Genomic DNA, 19,054 nt, shown 5'->3' with positions numbered 1-19,054 from the left:
TAGTTTTCCCACACTTTCTGCCGCTCATTGTATGCCTGATGCTTTTTCTATCTGCCTATTCAGCTCAAATTAGTCACGAGCAGCCCCCAGCTTAGAGAGGAAAAATAAATTAGGTAGTGTTTTAAACACAGTTTGATTAGAATGATTTCACCCCCACCCACCCTTTGCTGAAAAAGGGGCAATGCATACTCTCGAAAAGATAGTGTCCTCGCTAATAAAATCCTTCTCCCACTGCAGGGGTGGGGCACAAGGCAGGGAGAATAAATACTGAGGGACAGTTACCCTTGAAGGCTACAGAAGGTGGCTAGGTAAGTAAAGGAGGTGGGGAACAGAAGTTATTACTATACTACTACTACTACTAGACAGTAGATATGACTGATAAGCAACGTATTCCAAAAAGTATTTTTATTTAAAGCACTGAAATGGGGGGCATGGACAAAGTGTAGATGGACCTATATTATAATAAGATATCAAACCATCCTTTAAATCAGCTGGTCGTGTTTTCTGTGTATATTTACATTTATCTTTTATTTCCAATAGTTAACCTGGACTGCAGCTATATTTCAACTAAATTTTACTCAGAGTAGATCCACTGAAATCGATGGACCTAACTTTGAAATTAATGAACATGACTATTGCTCTACTCTGAGTAAAACTTAGTTGAATACCACCCATTTCGTTCTCAATTAAAGAAAACAACTGCCACCAATGGGCCTTTGGTTCAGTATAATAAAGGGATAGAAAAATATTCTTATATATTCATTCATCTATGTCCTGTAACGGAGAAACAGTAAAATTGCCCCCACTGATTTAGAAGCAGCAGTTACAGCAGAATTAACAAGTGTTAGCACAGGCTTCCTCAAACTCGGCCCTCCAGCTGTTTTGAGACTACAATTCCCAGCATCCCAGACCACTGGTCCTGCTAGCTAGGGATCATGGGAGTTGTAGGCCAAAAAACATCTGGAGGGCCAAGGTTGAGGAAGCCTGTGTTAGCAGAGCCCTAACCACTGGATTAGAAGCAGCTATTAGGTTCTTCCCTCCATCAACTGCTACCTGACAAAAGCAATTCCATCCAAAGATGGAACAGAGTAGACAGGAAGAGGTAGGAAGCAGAGCCATTAAATTGGCCCAGCAGAGAGAGAAGTAATTTTTGGCTCATCATCTCCTTGTACTGTTTTCTGTTCCAGCTGGTTGTTATAAGAACTGTGCAACTAAAGAACTAGTGCATGAGTTTGCTTTTTTCCTCCTCTCTCCCAATTTTCCTTTTACATTCTTTTAGATTGTAAGCATCAGCCCTGGGACTGTCTTAATATTGATATCCATAAACTGCTCTGGGAGCTATTTTTGGCTGGGGAGTGGGGCAAAAACTCTTTAAATCAGTAGAGTGGAGAAGCTTTCGCAGCCCAAGGGCCACATTCCCTCCTGAGCAGCCTTCTCAAGGCAGCACGCTATTTATGGACAGAGACAGAGGCAAATAAGACGGGGACAGCAAGTGACACAGCTCTTCCCTTTGTACAGTAGACTACATTCCAGCCATGCAAAAGTCAGAGGTTTCTACAGTCCCTTCTATTAAGACAAGTAAGGGTGCATAGTCAGTTCAAGAATAACTGTTCAAGAACAGTTGAAGAGGGTATGCATCAGGGCCAATGATGGGTATCGTATTGGAAAATAGGGTGCAGACTGCAGATAGGCCCAAGGGCTGGACAGAGAGGCCTGCATTTAATTCCCAGGCCTTAGCTTTCCTACTTCTTTTTAATTAACAAGAATGAAACTTATGGAAGAATGAACTGTTACAGTAGCAACACTATCCTTAAATGTGTGGCAAGATTGCAGCAGTTACCAGAATTTGCTCTAGGCTGAATAATTCTTGGATTCTATCTACACAAGCGTTTGAGTTAATGTAGGCAACTAGTTTTCCATTTGGCGTTTTCTCCACCTGACCAAAACAGGATGTTTGTTTTCTACCAGCTGCTGCCATGATTTATAGGCATTTTAATACGTCTGTGAAACACAAAGCAGACAATATGAATACTGCACACCAAAGCCAATTCAGTGTGAGAATCGGAGCCATTGCCTCCCTTGCCTTAAAACTGGTGTATGTCCCTTAGACAAATTATTAGGAGTGCATACCCAAAATTAATTAATGTAGATTAGATATGCCTTAACTGTCCTTTTATACTCTACCACCAGAGTGGTTAATGAATAGTTAAGAGTCAATAGCACCCCCCTTCAATTCTTACAGCACCCTTGTGTGGAGTGGGAATTAGCAATCGAGTACAGAACTAGGAGGGAGTAATTATTTGAATGAATTAATGTGAAAAAGAAAAAATAAGATGTGATCACTCTGGACCTTAGTTTTGTTTTTGTTGAGCTAAGAATAAATATGAAGGTGGATGCACAAAGATAAATGCCTCTTTGAGATTTATTTCTCTGCAAACTACAGTATATAGCAAGGACAAGATCTGTCCCAACCACAACAATTAAGCTTTGCTAGATAAGACTGTACAATTATATAAGTATTATCTGCACCTTTCTTTAGGAACTTAAGTAGTAACTATTTCCAGATGGGTAGCCATGTTAGTTTCTTGCAGCAAAAGCTAAGAATCTCGTGGCACCCTAAACATCAACAAAATTTATTATGGCTAATAACTACAAGCTCTTTCATAAACTTAAACATATAATTTCTTAGTGATATGGATACATATTTTAGAAAAAAAACACCAAATGATGTTACCTTGGTTGCTATAGTACTGCTTTCAGAAGGGGATAACTTGTGCACCCCTTCTCTCTTCTTTCATTTGGTGCAAGTTGGATAAACAGAAATAACCAGAATATATGAGAGAAATCCTATGATTAACTGAAACTCAGTGTGGTATTGAAAACGAATAATCAGAATTATGCATTTTCTACAGTTAAAACTCCACACTGAGAACTAATTAAACAAGACCATTACATGTCCCCTTAGCTGCAGTTTTGTAAACTTGCATGCCAGTAGATGTAAACACAAAAAGGTACATTCAGTTATGCTCTGATCCCTCAAAGAGCAAGATACAAGTATTGGCATAAAGAAGCAGTTTTATTATGAAACCAGGAATGCAATGCAGTTCTGGTTTCAACATAAGCTACAAAACATTTCAACCAAGTAATCAAACTGCCAAAAGTTTATGAGTAGAAAACACATATTACAAGATATAAAATAAAATCACAATATACATTTCGAAAAATTAGGGTGTTGAAGTGATACTATATGACCTCAGGACCAGATCATTAGAAAATTGCTCAGAGACAGCATGAATAATGAAAGCACAAGCACACTGGAAAAGCACAAATAAAACACACAGCATTTAATGAATTCAGTATAAAATCAACAAGAGTCAGCTAATGGCTTTTAAATGCATTGTTTAATCTGTATTATAGACAAAAGAAAGGAGTTGTGTGTTGGATACAAAAAAAAGCCATCCACCTTTGAATGAAAAATTAGGATAAAACACCCCCCCCCCCAATACTCGGAGCACATATACTCGCAGCACAAATGGAACAACATTCATTCCAAAAGCCAACCCAGTAACAGTACTGTATATAAAACCAGTGACGAACAGGAAAGGATACCTTTAGTACATAGAAAAAGTCTAGTAACTTCTTCCCTATATAAAATATGAAATATACCTTTAATAAGGGGTTTTGGCTACATGAAATAAAACAGGAATAAAGATGGAATCACTTGGACAGAGGTATAATTTTGATGAGATAGCACTGCACTTCTGAAACAAGCATGAATAAGTTATTTGGAAGAAAATGAGATGCAATGATGTGATAGGACAGAGGCTTTCTCCAATTTGTTATCTTTATTAAATTGCAACTAGAAGCATTTGACTCAAAAGAGAAACAAAAAACAGTGCAATTTGAAAATCCACCTGGGAAATGAAAGTAGTGTAAAAACTTGAACATTACATTTTACAACAATTCTTTCCACAGCTATAATCTTAGAGCTTTTTGATGCTACTTTCAGAGAAGGAAATTATCAGCATTTGCAGTAAATGAACTTTAAGAAACTCATGGTAAGGTTTTTCACTTTCTGCATCCTGGGATGCTCTATACTGCAGCCAGTCACAGTCTGATACAATTCATCCCATTATATGGGCCAAACATCATTTAGAATACATAATAGCTACACAAGGCATTAAAAAGGGGCTTATGCTTCAGCTGACAATAATATATGACCCATATGGATGTAAGGCTGACATCATATGACTTCATAAGACCTAATGTTAGAGAACTTTTAGCAGAACCCAAGGAGAGAAATACTTTTAAGTATAAAAACAGTTAATCAGATTGGGGTCAAGTCAGGTGAGACAGATGAACTTTTTGAGTTATTTCACTAAACAGTAGGCATAGAAGAGGAAGACTATTTCTGAGCCATGGGCAATGTGAGAATTGAAATAAAGAGATAATGAACAGCTTTGTAAAATTACAAGGAAGGTTCAGACAGCTCTGGGTTTAGGTACTACTTCAACTGGAGTTCAATAATGTGAAAAAAATATTAATATTCCTCATATTTTGCAAATCCCTTTATTTTGTGCAGCTGCTTTCATCTGTACAGAGAGGAAGCAAGTTGGAGGCATAGTTTGGTTACAAGTGGCTAACAAGAGAATTTGCCAGAGAATACAAATTGTTACATACACAAACAGAAAACTTTCATTCTAGGCTCTGAAATTTGTTTCTTTTACAAGTCTGGCAGGGAGGGGTGAGGGGAAAGCCCAAATGAAGAGCTCGTTTTAAAATACAAAGCCAAGATTTGTGTGGGGGAGAAAACTATATTCCTCATTAGGGATGAAGAACAAGAATGTATAAAAGATACATCCCAAACAAGTAAAGGCTAAGAGGAAGGATCATCAGACGATGCCAAAACGTTCTGCTCTTTTTCTCTTCTTTGCCTGCAAATAGGAATTAAAGAGAGAGAAAATCAAGAACAAGGGGAATGGCAATGCTGAGCATGTGTTTTGGCAGAAGGGAAGGTAGAAAGTCTATAAGAAGTGTCACAGTGTTGGTTTAAGAAAGCATTTTTCATATCAAATTTCACAAGGGGCACTGCAATTGCAACAGGGCCTCCAACCAGAGTCAGAAATTAAGCTGTAAAAGCATGAGATACAGTGGCCTGGTGGTTGCTTCATCTTGCTGGGTTATACAAGAGAGCTATGCTTGGAACAATGACCACTTTACAGGCCTGGAAAGCCTTCCAGGCAATGGGGAGGTGGGAAATGTAAAAGGCCAAAGGGTTAACACTCTTCTATTCATGAGGAAGGCGAGAGGGACACAGTCAAATGCATTAAATATACTCATGCGTCTCTGAGATATGCCTCCAAGTTAATACACCAGGGGCATATAAATCTTAATTTTTACCAGGATAAATAGCCTAGGGGGTAGCAGAAGTCCTAATCAAGAATCTCCAGGGGAAAGGTGCCATTCAGCATATACAATACTAGAAAAAGACCTTTTTGTTTCAGGCACACTCTCTAAGTGACCTAACGGAAAAGCATGGAATCCCTCAGACCAGAGCCCAGCCACCCCCTTCGCTCAAATTGAACAGGGGGATCATTCTACAGCTGCTACTTCATTTTGTAGTGCAATGCTTGCATAGCATCTGGCAAAAACAAAAAGCACCAAACCATATCTGAACTCCATACAAGATGCCAAAGAAAATAAACTTCCTGTATAGAATATTCAGGATTCCTCAATGGAGGAGGAACCAGGGACCCAAATACTGCTTCCATTCCACAGGCAAAATAAGACCCCTTGTGATGGGCATTATGGTTCAATACCAATCACAATCACCATGAATATGGATTTACAGAAACAAATAATTGTCATGCTAGAGTAGGATTAAAATTAGGCAAATAGTTCAAAGAAGGGATCAAAAGACACATAAGACGACAGATTCTTGCCACAAATAATTTGCAAAATGTGACATGAGGAAAGAACTACTGAAGTGTTAGAATAACTATGAAATGTCCGAGGAAAACTCCTAGGTATATTCAACAGGAAACAAAATAATTTTATACAGAGAGGTAGCTATGACAGTTGCTTGCAGCAGAATCAGTTGTTATTGTGGCACCTTAAAGACTTACAAATTTATTATAAAACGAAATTGTTATTGTACAAAACAAACAAACAAACAAACAAACTGCTATTATAAAACAACGTTGGATTCCTTTAGTACCCTTCTGTGATATTTTCGTGAGGTGAATAAACTTAAGCATCGTGCAAAGATAAAGAGGCAAAGTGTGGGATTCAAGCTTGCAAAATCTACAACATAAAAATCTCACTTTTGCTGGACGTTTATTTAGACCATTCTCCTTGCCACTGATTACAGTAGACAATATTTTGTGATATTTGTTTCACACCAAATTGAAAATCACCATGCTAGCTCTGCAATGGATAGAAAGCTGGGTTTGGACCTAATGACCCAGATTCCAGTTCCAACTAACTGGGTGGTCTTGGAAAATTCATAGGGGTTGTTATGAGGATAAAGTTAGCAACTATAAGCTTAAAGCCTCCTCTTTCTCATCAAGATAGTGATAGAAAAATCTGAAGCAATACAGATTGTTCTCCCCCCTAAGAAAATACCCCCCTCCCTGCACAAAGCACAGTAATGACCTGATATATTATCTTTGAAGTGGAAAAGAAGCAATTTCCGAGGTCGCCCATTGATGGAGTATCTGAAGTATTATATGACCACCTAGGATAGTTTAGTGGGACCATGGGGGTGGGGGCAGAGAACAGGATAAAAGAGACACAGTGCCATCTTGTGGAGGGTTTGGCATTCTTTCACAATTCATCACAAATTGTCCTCCGCTTCTACCCACACCATTATAATAATAGAACATGCCCCTTATCATCTTTGGTTTGACAGGTTACCTCTGCATCTTCTGTGGTTGCTGCCCCAGCCGAGCTTGTGACAATACCAAACCTCTCCTTTCTTTTTTTGAGCTTTTCATCATCTTCCGTCTATACAAAAAAGAAGGGAGAAAATGTTAAGTTGGCTATATCACCCCAAAAAATCATTCTAGTTGGTGATTCTGCTTCTTTCTTAGTCTCATAGAACCATTTTCTGGAAGGGAATTTACAGAGGAACATAGTTTACATAGTTTTCAGAACTAACTCTTATTCCGTTAACAGTTGAAACCCTTCTCTGTTTGGAGAATATGTGTCTTTTTGAAGTTCATGGAACAGGAGGCTAGGTCTCTGAACAAGCTAGATGTCCTTATATTTTAATTTTCTGGTCTCAGGCTTGCCCAAAGATTGTGCTTCTATGACATATCCTTATTATGTAGTACATACAGAACTAAAACAGCTGTGTAAGTAATTTTTCAGGGAGCATTTACTCTTACTTCAGATACTTCTCTTCTTTATTCCTCTCTCCTGATGCTCATCACTGCACTTCTGCTGTTGTGACACTGACTGTGTAAATCTTAGTCATTATAAACTGGGACTGGCATCTGGAATAGCTTCAAAAGTATTTTCCCACCTCACTATGCAACACTATATGTGCTAGCTCTCTCTGTTTCTCTTTCCTAACCATATTTGTTTATTTGAAAAACTGCAAAGAACAAATCTTAGATATAGCAAGTGGTTAGCAAGAGGAGAGCTTAATAGTAAGCCTGCATTATAATGGCATGTTAAGCCAAACCCTGGCTTAGCTCAGTGCAGGTTGGCAATATAAAAGATAGGGCAGGAACTAAGCAGATACGGGAGGAACTAAGCAGTCACATGTTTGAGTGACCCCAGTAAGCCAGTTTGGCTTACCATGATGTGTGAATCAGGTCACACAGTATTTTTGCTTCACACATTATAAACCATAGTTCAGTGCTTATATGAGTGAGCCTCCACAACTCTGAGCAAAGCTCTACACTCATGTTCTCCCCTCCCCCCTCCTGTTTCTGCTGTATAGTAAGCTAGCAGCTTACAGGGGGCAATGTTCCAAGAATCGCGCTTAAAGCCAAAATCTCATACTGTATGGTCAACACACAATGGCGGGAGGGGTTGTCAAAGTCTCTTTTCTCAGACACCCACCCCTTTCCACCCATTTTTTCTCTCACTTTTTTTTGCTAAGTACATAAAGCTGAATGCATAAAAGTTAAATGTGTGTAAGATGTAGGTTTAGTTTATTTAGTTTTGCTTTCAAAGAATCTTGGCTTGGAGTAATGAACTTACCAGAGATTCCAGTTTGCACACAATGTTCAGCTGAACAAATCAGCTCAATAACCCCTTGTGCAAAGGAGAGGAAAGCACATGAGCCTGATTCTTTGCTCAGGTTTCTGGGGATCATTGACTTGGTGTTAAATAAACCATGGTTTAGTGTTCTGCATGTAGATATAGATAATCTGGAGTATTCAAGCATTTTTTTTGCATCTGACACTGGTGTGTTAGGGGGTCAAGTGAGTGAGATCATTAGAACAGTGTTGATTTAGTGGAATTGTTACACACAGGCTGAAGGGCAGATAACCCAGAATCTGCTTTGCTATCTAACAAAGTTCTGATCTACAGAACATTAAGAAGACACAACATGCAATTCAAGGCTGTTCTCATTATAGTAGCTCACAGTCATCACTGAGGCAGCTTGTTAAATATGCTTTAGGATATTGTTATCTTGTTCATGTTAATAGAAATTCATTTGATTAAGTGATCTGAACACATGGCAGATACTCATTCTTTAGGTACTACTGTACAAGGCTTAGGAACATAAATTTTGCAGCATACGAAATAAAAAAAGCTAGCTACATTTAAAAAAATGCATCTTCTCCACCATTTTAATTTCCCCCTCTCTTAGAAGGTCATCTTTTAATTCATTTTTCTCCCATGTTAATGGAAACATTTTCATTAAGTTGGCCTGTGTGGCACTGAGCTTATCTCCATAAATTCCATTTCAATTATGAAATAAATGTTGGCTTCTGCAGGTACTTCAGATCTCTTCAGTTGATTTTCCATAAGCCTGAGGATTTTTTTTTACTCTCTTAACCTTTAACCATGCTGGTGGCCTTGGTCTACAGCAATAATCAAGCCATCATTACCTTTTCAGAACCTCCACCTCATCCATTTGCCATGGGAGTTCTCTTGTGCTATTTTCAGTAGCAAAAGACTGTCCAATTACCTTCCTCTTTTCCTGTAATTCTCCTCACCTGCTCACGCAACACATTTACAACCTCCCCTCTGCCCTATTTGATTATCCAGCAGTGCTGGCCATGAGAGGCATTGGAGTAATGATAGGCTTTCACAACCATCATGCTTGAGGATGCAAGAATCAGCGGAATGGTGGAAATGAGAAATGAAACAAGCTAAAACCCTTAACTGCATTGCTAGTCTCTATGAACTCCTAGCTGAATGCACAGCTTCCCACATCCATTAAGCACTTTGAAGCTTGCTTTCAAGCTGGATTGTATTAAAATGACTTGACTTCTGAGAATAATAATAATAATAAAACCAGGATAGAACTCTTCCTATGACTATATAAAGCCTCCCTTTCCTCCACATTACATCTGTACAAATAATGATGATTGTTCAGCTTTGATTAATTGATATTAATCGGTCAAGCCGTGACAAGCACAAGCAACACTGTTAAAACAAATGCGAAACAAAATATCAATCAATTCACAAAGCAAGCCCAGTGACATCACTGGTGCAGCAGGCAACTTTTGTCACAGAAGTTGCGCTCAACACCTCCTCAGCAAGTGGTGGGACTGCCTTCATTATGTCAATCCCTTACATAAATGACACCATAGCAACTAGGCTCAGCTTTATTAATTATGACAACTTCATCTGTTGTGGCAACAGAAACAACTGAAATGTTTAATTAAAAATGCAGAAGTTTCTCAGGGGCTTCTGACAACAGCAGCAGTGGTCACCATAACAGCATGCAGATATGCTTTCTGCGCATTTATAACACTTCATAACAGTTACTGTCTAACTTTGCAGGTTTGCCATTTCTCTGGCCACATAATACTTTTCACAATGAATTTTCCACTTCAACACATCTACTAAACCTTCTTTTCCTGACAACTGAATTATAAATATGATACAATTATTTTATATTAAATGTTATTACATGACCTTTACAAATATGACACACCTTTTGGTCTACAGTAGCCTGGCTGGCACTCACACCAGCATTTAGAATGCCAAAAAAAGAAAGAAAGAAAGAAAGAAAGAAAGAAAGAAAGAAAGAAAGAATGGTGAAATAACAGAATCTAGAGCTTGTTTTAGGTTTTCTGGATTCAGCCTCACAGATGATTTGGGGTAACAAAGTGTCTGCCAGTCTTGGAAACCAAATTGTCAAGTGATCCTGATGAGCCCAGATACACAATATTTGGTATAGCTAACAAAAGGAGGCTGATAAGTATTCCTCATATGTAGTACAGAGAGATGGGTGTGAATTCTGAGCTGTTGTACCTTCTTGCATGCCATACACACAGAGGTACTAGAAATGCAGGCGTTACTGAGATCCCCCCCCCCAAATGGATTGTAAACACCTTGAAAGATTGGTTTAACAAAGACAGAATACCAACTTTTTATAGTACAGCTGTTGTGAAGCTTAAATATCTAAATTATACTAGGAGCTGACGAAACCAGAGAACCAGTAACATTCATGCTCATCATTGTTCAGTTACCTTATATAAATATGCTACTTCAAGATGCATTTTTCTGTTTTCAATATTTTTTCTTCTTTTGAGTGTTAACATACAAATTTACAAATCTCATATGAAAAACGAACGTGTCAAAAATAAGGTAATGCGGGGGGAAACAGGATACTTGGAACAGCATAAAAATATAGCCAGCACTTAATGGTATTCCCGAGGGTGATTTTAAACTGTGCATTAATGTTTGTGAACAGCAGCAAACATGTCATTTTTTCCCCAAAGGGCACAAGAATTGGACAGATGATATCTGCAGTGGCTTCCTTACCGATGTAAATAAAAAAAGATATATGCATAGCTACTCATATGTTATACACTACTATTGCCTGAGATTAACCTGCATGTTAAACAACCCTGTGGATTAGTGCAATGTGGATTTTACCTGCAAAATATATGGCTTGCTTACTACTTCATAATAAAAGTATTACACATTTTAGGACCACCTGAAGGGGATTTTATTTATTTATTTAACTGAATCAAAATTCAAAACATACCAGGGCACACAGTCTTCTGCTGCATCCGTCTTACCATCTCCCAGTTAGTGAAGACAGCAAAAGCTCTTAGTAATAACTTCAGCATGCAATTTATGCATATTCCATTGCAGCTGGTTCAGCTAACCATGGAAAAACTACATTCCTTAAATCATTGATAGTAAGCAAGTCAGTATCTCTGTGCCCTAAAGGCAATTTGACCAGGGGGTGGGGCGGGGAATAGCCAAACAGCAACTTTAAATGGATGAACGGATGCTGTGGAGTATGTAAGAGACCGTAGTGAACTGAGGTTTTTATTTATTTTTCCAGTAACTCCCTATAATCACTCCACCCACCCCCCCACTCATTGCCTGAAGGGAAAGTGTGTAACAATTCCACTAAATCAACACGGTTCTAATGATCTCACTCACTTGACCCCCTAGCACACCAGTGTCAGATGCAAACACGCTTACAATAAACTTCACTCCATCTTTAGCTCCTCTCTGACAGGTTTTGATTCATGGGGTGCTGAAACCCATCTGAGGAAAATTACCTCTATCAAAACACTGCTATCTCAGCATCTATCAAGCTCTGCTGGAGCCCTGGGGCATGCTCAAATATGCACATGGGCATTTGTGTATGTGAAGTGGGGGGTGGAAGCTGACCTTTCCTGTGAAGTGACAGATAAATTTCGTGAAGCTGGTGATTTCCAGGTTTTCTTATTTTCCTACTCATGTAGAAAGCTTTAGAGGATACAAGATAAAAAGGTTTCCCATTTAAAGTATTTTTTTAATTTTTATCCAGGTAGGATTCTCAAATCTGAAATCTAGTACTCAGCTAGGCATCCCAAGATACTTCACACTTTAAAAAAATGAAATCTTTGCAAAAAACAAAAAACAAAACCCTGTGCAACCGCAATGTATGAAGTGGCATGAATATTTTACTGCAAGGTACATGGATTAAGAAGCTCTGCATCAGAAAACAATAGTCAACTCACAGTATCATTTTCAAAAAAGAGTTCTAGCTCTTATGCCCGGGAATAAATGCTTAGAGAAACACAGACAAAAAGCTAAGTAATCGGAGGATGTTGTAAAAGGATTTCATTGGCCACAGGCCTACTTTTTTTGGGGGGGGGGAGGAGTGTTATCTGCACACATCTCCTATGCTTGTCCCATGACTCCTACTTCTCTATACAGTGGTACCTCATGTTGCAAACAGGATCCATTCCGGCGGCCCGTTCACAACATGAAGCGCCGCATCTGCGCATGCGTATGATGCAATGTGGCGCTTCTGTGCATACGCGCAGGTTACGGACGCGCCGAACCCGGAAGTAACCTGTTCCGGGACTTCCGGGTACATCGCATCTGTAACCTGAAAAGATGCAACATGAAGCGGACATATCACGAGGTATGACTGTACTGTAACTATCTCCGCACCTTTCTCTCCTCATTCTTCCGCTTTTCCTGAAAAGTTCCAAAATGTTTTACTACATACAGACTTGTAAGCAAAATGATGCAAAATTAGTCTACGTGTGCACGCAAATACACACTATTTGTAAAATAAGCACCGACCTTGCATTACTTGGAGAAAAACATAAACTTGGGGGCAGCACAGGCAGGAACTGAAACAAAAAGCTCTTGTTTCAAATACAAATGAAACGGACTGTTCCGCTGCACTTTCACACATCTTTCTGTGGAGAGTTTTGTGGACAGCCACTGGAGAGAGAAGCCGCAGGGTGTAACCTGGCTGTTTAGGAAAACCAAATTAGCTCAGTTGGTGAGAGTGTGGTGCTGATAATGCCAAGGTTGCGGGTTCAATCCTCGAAGGGCCAGCTGAATTTTCCTGCAATGCAGAGGGTTGATCCTCAGGGGTCCTTTGCCAATCTACAATTCTATGATTTGAAGTTCTGCTTTCCTTCACAGTTGCAATTAAGAACCAGCGGCTAAGCAGGACCTCCAGCTGTTTCGCCATACCACTGGATCGTTTTGTGGGAGTGGAGAGTGACTGAGAACAGGTGTTGGTGCAGAGCAGAGACAGATGCTTTCAAGCCCTTTAAAGCAGCGGGATAAAGGCAGGGATACTCTTTGGGTGGCCCCAGGAAGGATCTGACTTACTGGATTTTGGTCATCTAGAAGTGGGGTGGGGCAGAAGAGAAAAAGGTTGCCTCTTATACTTTAGGCGTGGTTTCCATTGCATAAAAAGGGAAGGAAAACCCACATTAGGCCAAAGGCTGGATTATACTTCTACTGCAGCTTTGCTAGGGCGGGGGCTCCATTGGATCTACACCCCTTTGTTTATCTAGCACAGGCGTCAGCAAACTTTTTCAGCAGGGGGCCGATCCACTGTCCCTCAGACCTTGTGGGGGACCGGACTATATTTTTTTTGGGGGGGGGGGAAATGAACGAATTCCTATGCCCCACAAATATCCCCGAGATGCAGTTTAAATAAAAGCACACATCTACTCATGTAAAAACAGCAGGCAGGCCCCACAAATAACCCAGAGATGCATTTTAAATAAAAGGACACATTCTACTCATGTAAAAACACGCCGATTCCTGGACCGTCTGCGAGCCGGATTTAGAAGGCAATTGCGTCCCTAGTTTGCCTACCCATGAACTAGCATAAAGATCTGCTGCTCTCTTTTACTGAAATGGCATCTCCTTGAAAGGCTCAGCAGTATTTGTTTGTTTGTAGTTCTGGCATAATTATATCCAAATGACTAGAATACAGATGTTGAATCCATATGCTGGGTGCGTAAGAGTGAAAATAGAATACAGGTGCATAGAGTATGGGGCACAAGCTAGATAGGCATCAGGCATCCTCAACCTTCGGCCCTCAAAATGTTTTGCACTACAATTCCCATCATCCCTGACCACTGGTCCTGTTAGCTAGGGATCATGGGAGTTGTAGTCCAAAACATCTGAAGGGCCGCGGGTTGGGGGTGCTTGGGCTATATTTATGGAAGGGATATTTGATAGTGGCTTTGCCTTCAATGAGTTGTAGCTTGTGCAATAAACAATTAGTGTATCTCAAATGGGCAAATAAAGTATCAACTAAGGAGGCAGCTTAATAGCAGATGGGGTATCCTTATTTAGTCTTGATACTCTTTGGATCAGGACGTGGGTGGTGCTGTGGGTTAAACCAGAGCCTAGGGCTTGCTGATCAGAAGGCTGGCGGTTCGAATCCCCACGACGGGGTGAGCTCCCGTTGCTCGGTCCCAGCTCCTGCCAACCTAGCAGTTCGAAAGCACAAAGTGCAAGTAGATAAATAGGTGCCGCTCCAGTGGGAAGGTAAACGGCGTTTCCATGTGCTGCTCTGGTCCGTCAGAAGTCGCTTAGTCATGCTGGCCACATGACCTGGAAGCTGTATGTCAGCTCCCTCAGCCAGTGAAGCGAGATGAGCACCGCACCCCCAGAGTCGTCCGCAACTGGACCTAATAGTTAGGGGTCCCTTTACCTTTTGGATATATTACTTTAATTTTTTTACTACAGTACTGCCATTTTATTTTTAATAAATGTTTTATTCAAATATTGCTTATTGCATTCTTTTATTCTTTGCCTAGGTAGCTGTTCTGGGTATCTCCATTTTAAAGGGAGAAAGCGGGATAGATAACTATCCAAATAAATATGGAAACAAAAATTAAAAAATTGTATACATTCATTTATTAACTTGATTTTTTATCACAAAGTACCTTTTCTTGGCTGTCAGAATAGCCAGTCAGTCCAGCTAAGCACCTTCCCATTAAACAGCCACTATAGAACTTACCGTACTTCTGGGAATGAGAAGCTCTTATCTTTGTAAATATCTAAGGGGAACAAAAGGCAGCACTTTGGATCCCCAGAAGCTTTATGATCTAATGAGTGTCCTCAGAAGCCCAATCTCTTGTAGCATATTTCAGAATGGATTAAGGCACGCATCCCCAAACTTCGGCCCTCCAGATGTTCTTGGACTACAATTCCCATCTTCCCCGATCACTGGTCCTGTTAGCTAGGGATCATGGGAGTTGTAGGCCAAAACATCTGGAGGGCCGCAATTGGGGATGCCTGGATTAAGGTGTTTTTAAGGCAAAATAAAGCTTATCATTATGAAAAAGTCTGGTGCGGGCTGCTCTTTGGGCAACTCACTCCCATTTCTCTCTAGCTTACCCTGGTGCTCCAGATCCCTTTGTCTACTAGCAGGAACAGTAGCCATGGGTATAGCAGATGTGTTGTCTGTGATGGGGGCCTTAGAAGGCAACAGTAGTTAGAAAGGACAAATCAGGCAGAAGGTTTTCACAGATTTTATGATGGCAACAAATGTTGGCAAGGCTGGGGTAAAAGTGTGGAGGCTTTCCTCTTGGAGATGCATGCACTACTGCGAGGTTGCTAAGCAGTTGCAGGTCATTGTCTCAGATTTAGTGGGTCTGACCATGTGAAGAAACCGGTGCCATTTTGCTGAGAAAGCAGAGTGTCTTCCCAATTAACCCATAAGGAAGGGAGATAGTAAAAGAAAAGCAGAAAAGACAAATAACAAATTTTAAATCTCTATGAATGAAAAGAGGAAGATGACTCAAAGAGAATGAAATAAGTTGAAATTTGAAATAAAGAATAGCTGGAAGGCAAGTACAAATGCTGAAGTAAGAGGAGGCTCTGCCTTGGGTGAAGGCAGAGAACCAACTGGGGTGGAGACTACAATACCAGATTGCATGACTCCTTGACTTCTTCCTGGGCAATAGAGTCAACCCCCACTTACTCTTTGCCTTTTTCATTCCAAAATGAAAATAAGCTGCTCTGTTGATTCACCTTGGCAAGAATGACTTGTCCAGAGAGCAGGTAAACCTCTGAATGTACAGGTTCAGGAGGACCACTTGTTTGTTAGAGCCAGATTTTGAAATATTGGAGTGAAACGTGTGGTGAGAACCTTGAACTCTTGCACTGATGAAATAATCTAGGTTGAATTACATCCTACAGAAGCTGAGGCTGCTGAAGAGACTCTTAGGTTGGGGAATTGTTTTTGGGGGGGCGGGAGGGGGTTGTTGCTGTTATAGATATTAATTTTTTGTATCTATATTTTAGAACATATTATAATTTAATGTCAGATTTGTTTGTATACTTTTTGATGTGTTTTATTTATTGCTTGACAATTTTTGTTACATTTGTTGTAAGCCTCCTTAGGCATGGTTCACACAACCTAGTAAGCAAAAGTATGGCTTACATACATCATACAGACCTTGTTTTATTTGTATAACAACTTTCCATAGTTAAAAGGCTTCAATCGCTGCACCAAAAGAACCTAAAATATATTGTACTGTGCCAGATCAAAGTATCCTTAGATGCCATTACCTGGCTTTTACCAGTACTATACGATTTAGTTAGGTAAAGGCAAATACAGAGTAATCACTCTCCAACATACCCTCATTGATACTAATCAATACTAATCAAAATTCTAAGCATGCAGGTACATCTTTTAATCTGCTTGGCTAATATCAATTGAGGGATGTGCCTTCATGGCATCTTTGGAGAATCTTTCTCAAAGATAAAGAGCTACATTTCTGGCTCTCACAGCACCCTAGGACACTATGCAAGAATTATTTTTGTCATGAGCTTTAAGAGGATCCCTCTTTGTGAAGTGCTTTTTTGGGGGGTCATAGTGCAGGTGCTTTTAACTACTGTATTTATCTCTTTCCAATATACAGAGGGATGAGTCTTTATGCTCCTTTGAAGTGAAAGGGGAAAAGCCTCTGCAAGTTGACTAATGCAGCTGGACAGACTCATACAGCAAACTACAAAGCACTCGAGTTTTCCTAGCCTCATCTCTAAGACAACGTCTGAATATGTAAATATCGTAAGTTACCCTGAGGAAGTACACAACTGAAAGATATCAGGCAACAAATGACAGAAGGATGCTTTCAATTAAGAAAAGATCCACAGGAGGAAGCAATGCAGAATTTTCCAGATGAACCCTCTCACATACCAGGATTGAGTTCTAGGATACAATGTGAAGACAGGAGCAATACAAATACAGCATGCCTGTAAGTGATCTATGAGGCTTGGTAACATATATTTAATAACAGGCAGTTCTGAATTCAGATGCTATACACTTTCCCCGCTCTCTAAACTTCCAGAGTCTAAGGTTTAGGAATACACTGTGTATTTATCTGCATGTCTATGGTAAATAGCTAAAGAGGGATAAATAATGGGTTTTTTCAGCCCTTCATACCAGCTGGTCAAGTCAACACTATGAAAACAGGTTCAATAGATCAATTGTCTACTCTGCAAGCATATGTGATAGCAGGGAACAGTGGGGGGAAGAACCAACCTTTTTTTGTTTTAAACCTGTGGCCTGTTAATTTCTTCAGGTGTCCTTTAAAAAAAATAAAAATAAGCATGACATTATCATGAATTGCATTTTACAAGCCGATGGGAGGGCATTTATATAAAAATGAACCCTTCTGGTCACCACTCCTGTATCTCCACTGCAGCATGACGGATGGCAGGATGAAAAGCAGAGCCTCCAGGCTTTCAGGCGATGGTAGATTAATGATGACATGGCCTTGACCTCCAAAAGGTAAAGGTTATGAAACACTCATGAGTAGCTGGCTTCCAATTTCATACCCAGAGGGTGAATGACAGCAACTGATAGTTTTGTTCTTCAAAACACTCTAATCCTGGGATGCACAGCTGTCACCCACCACCTTTTTGAAATTCATCCCAACATATTTCTATCTTCTTGCTCTTTTCCCTAGTGGACTCTATTCTGTGTCTGTGTGCATCAACTACGCGAATGACGCTCAGCAGCAAATAGTTAGTAGGGGCAATGAAACAACAGGAAACTGAAAAGTTTCAATATAATCATATTGTGACTCCACTCTCCCTTTTACAGCCCTGGAATGATATTTTACCATGTATTACACTTGCTCAGTTACACATTGCACATGCACTGTGATCAATGGGAGAGGCACAATCAAGGAGCTGTTAGTTTTATAGACTCCAATACCACTTACCTTCCCACTCTGCCTCTCACAAAAGACCCAAAGAATATGTGATTAATCTCCCCCTTTCAGGACTAGTCAGTCAAATCAACACAGCTCTTTAATCTCAAAGCCCAAGAGAAAGTCAAACACTCCGCAGTTCTTCCCATCCTCTAATAAGTCATGTTTCACCAAGAACTTGATGTAGTTGTAGAAGGATGTGATGACACTGAAACAAGCTCTTTTCAGAGCCCCAAAAGTGTTGTTTAGAAATGAACCTACAGATGTGAACTAGTGTTAAATAAGGTTATGTTTATGTTTCTATACAACAGACAGCTGGCAGGCTCGTCCTACGATTTGATGCAAAGGGCAAACTACTGTAGTCTACTACACCATGATGCAGGGTCACCACACCCCTATTTTGCAGACTACAAGATGATAAAACTAATAAAACAGAGTCAGTAACAGAATCTAATAATGTATCTAATCTGGTAGAAAAAAGAATTAAGTTTCACTGTCAATGCACCTTTGCACAACTGTATCATCTTTTGGATTTAGTTGACACAAACTTTCAAGTTACACACATCTCTACATCAAAAATACAGGTCAGCATTGGCATCATAGCAAAAAATAAATAAAATGGAAATGAAAGGCAGTGCAGATCCAACAGCACTGTTTCTTCTTTACTTGATTCTTTCTGCTTAAAGCATAAATACAAGCCAGGGAAGAGAGAAAGCTTAAGAGATCAGAATTGTTTGAGGTGTTGAATTTGTTAAAGGGCAAAGTTCTGAGAGCCAGCAGTTCTGAAAGCTCTCTGTGTCAAAATACCAGGGGCCTTCACAGATAAAAGTTTATGCTGGCTCCAAACGGGATCAGCAGGGGAGTGAGGAACAAAAAAAGTCACAGCCATGTGTTAAGAGCACACCTGCAACTCCCAGTTTAATTCT

The 19,054-nt window shown here is 39.9% G+C and overlaps 1 protein-coding gene across 2 annotated transcripts in view; it reads right to left on the bottom strand.

Moving 5' to 3' along the window:
- Nucleotides 1-3,826: 3,826 nt before the first annotated feature.
- Nucleotides 3,827-19,054, bottom strand: part of SARNP (SAP domain containing ribonucleoprotein) — a 53,293-nt gene continuing 38,065 nt past the window's right edge. For both annotated transcript variants that reach the window (XM_035103915.3, XM_035103916.3), the window contains 2 exons: nucleotides 6,916-7,005; nucleotides 3,827-4,934 (listed from right to left, as the gene is read on the bottom strand). In XM_035103915.3, coding sequence (XP_034959806.1) covers nucleotides 4,893-4,934; nucleotides 6,916-7,005 — 132 coding nt within the window. In that variant the 3' untranslated portion in view covers nucleotides 3,827-4,892. The remainder of the gene's footprint in view (nucleotides 4,935-6,915; nucleotides 7,006-19,054) is intronic.

The sequence above is a fragment of the Zootoca vivipara genome, chromosome 2 (assembly GCF_965207765.1).
Source record: "Zootoca vivipara chromosome 2, rZooViv2.hap1.1, whole genome shotgun sequence".
NCBI lineage: Eukaryota > Metazoa > Chordata > Lepidosauria > Squamata > Lacertidae > Zootoca > Zootoca vivipara.
Note: the sequence above shows the minus strand (reverse complement) of the source record. Positions and strands in the feature narration are given on the sequence as shown.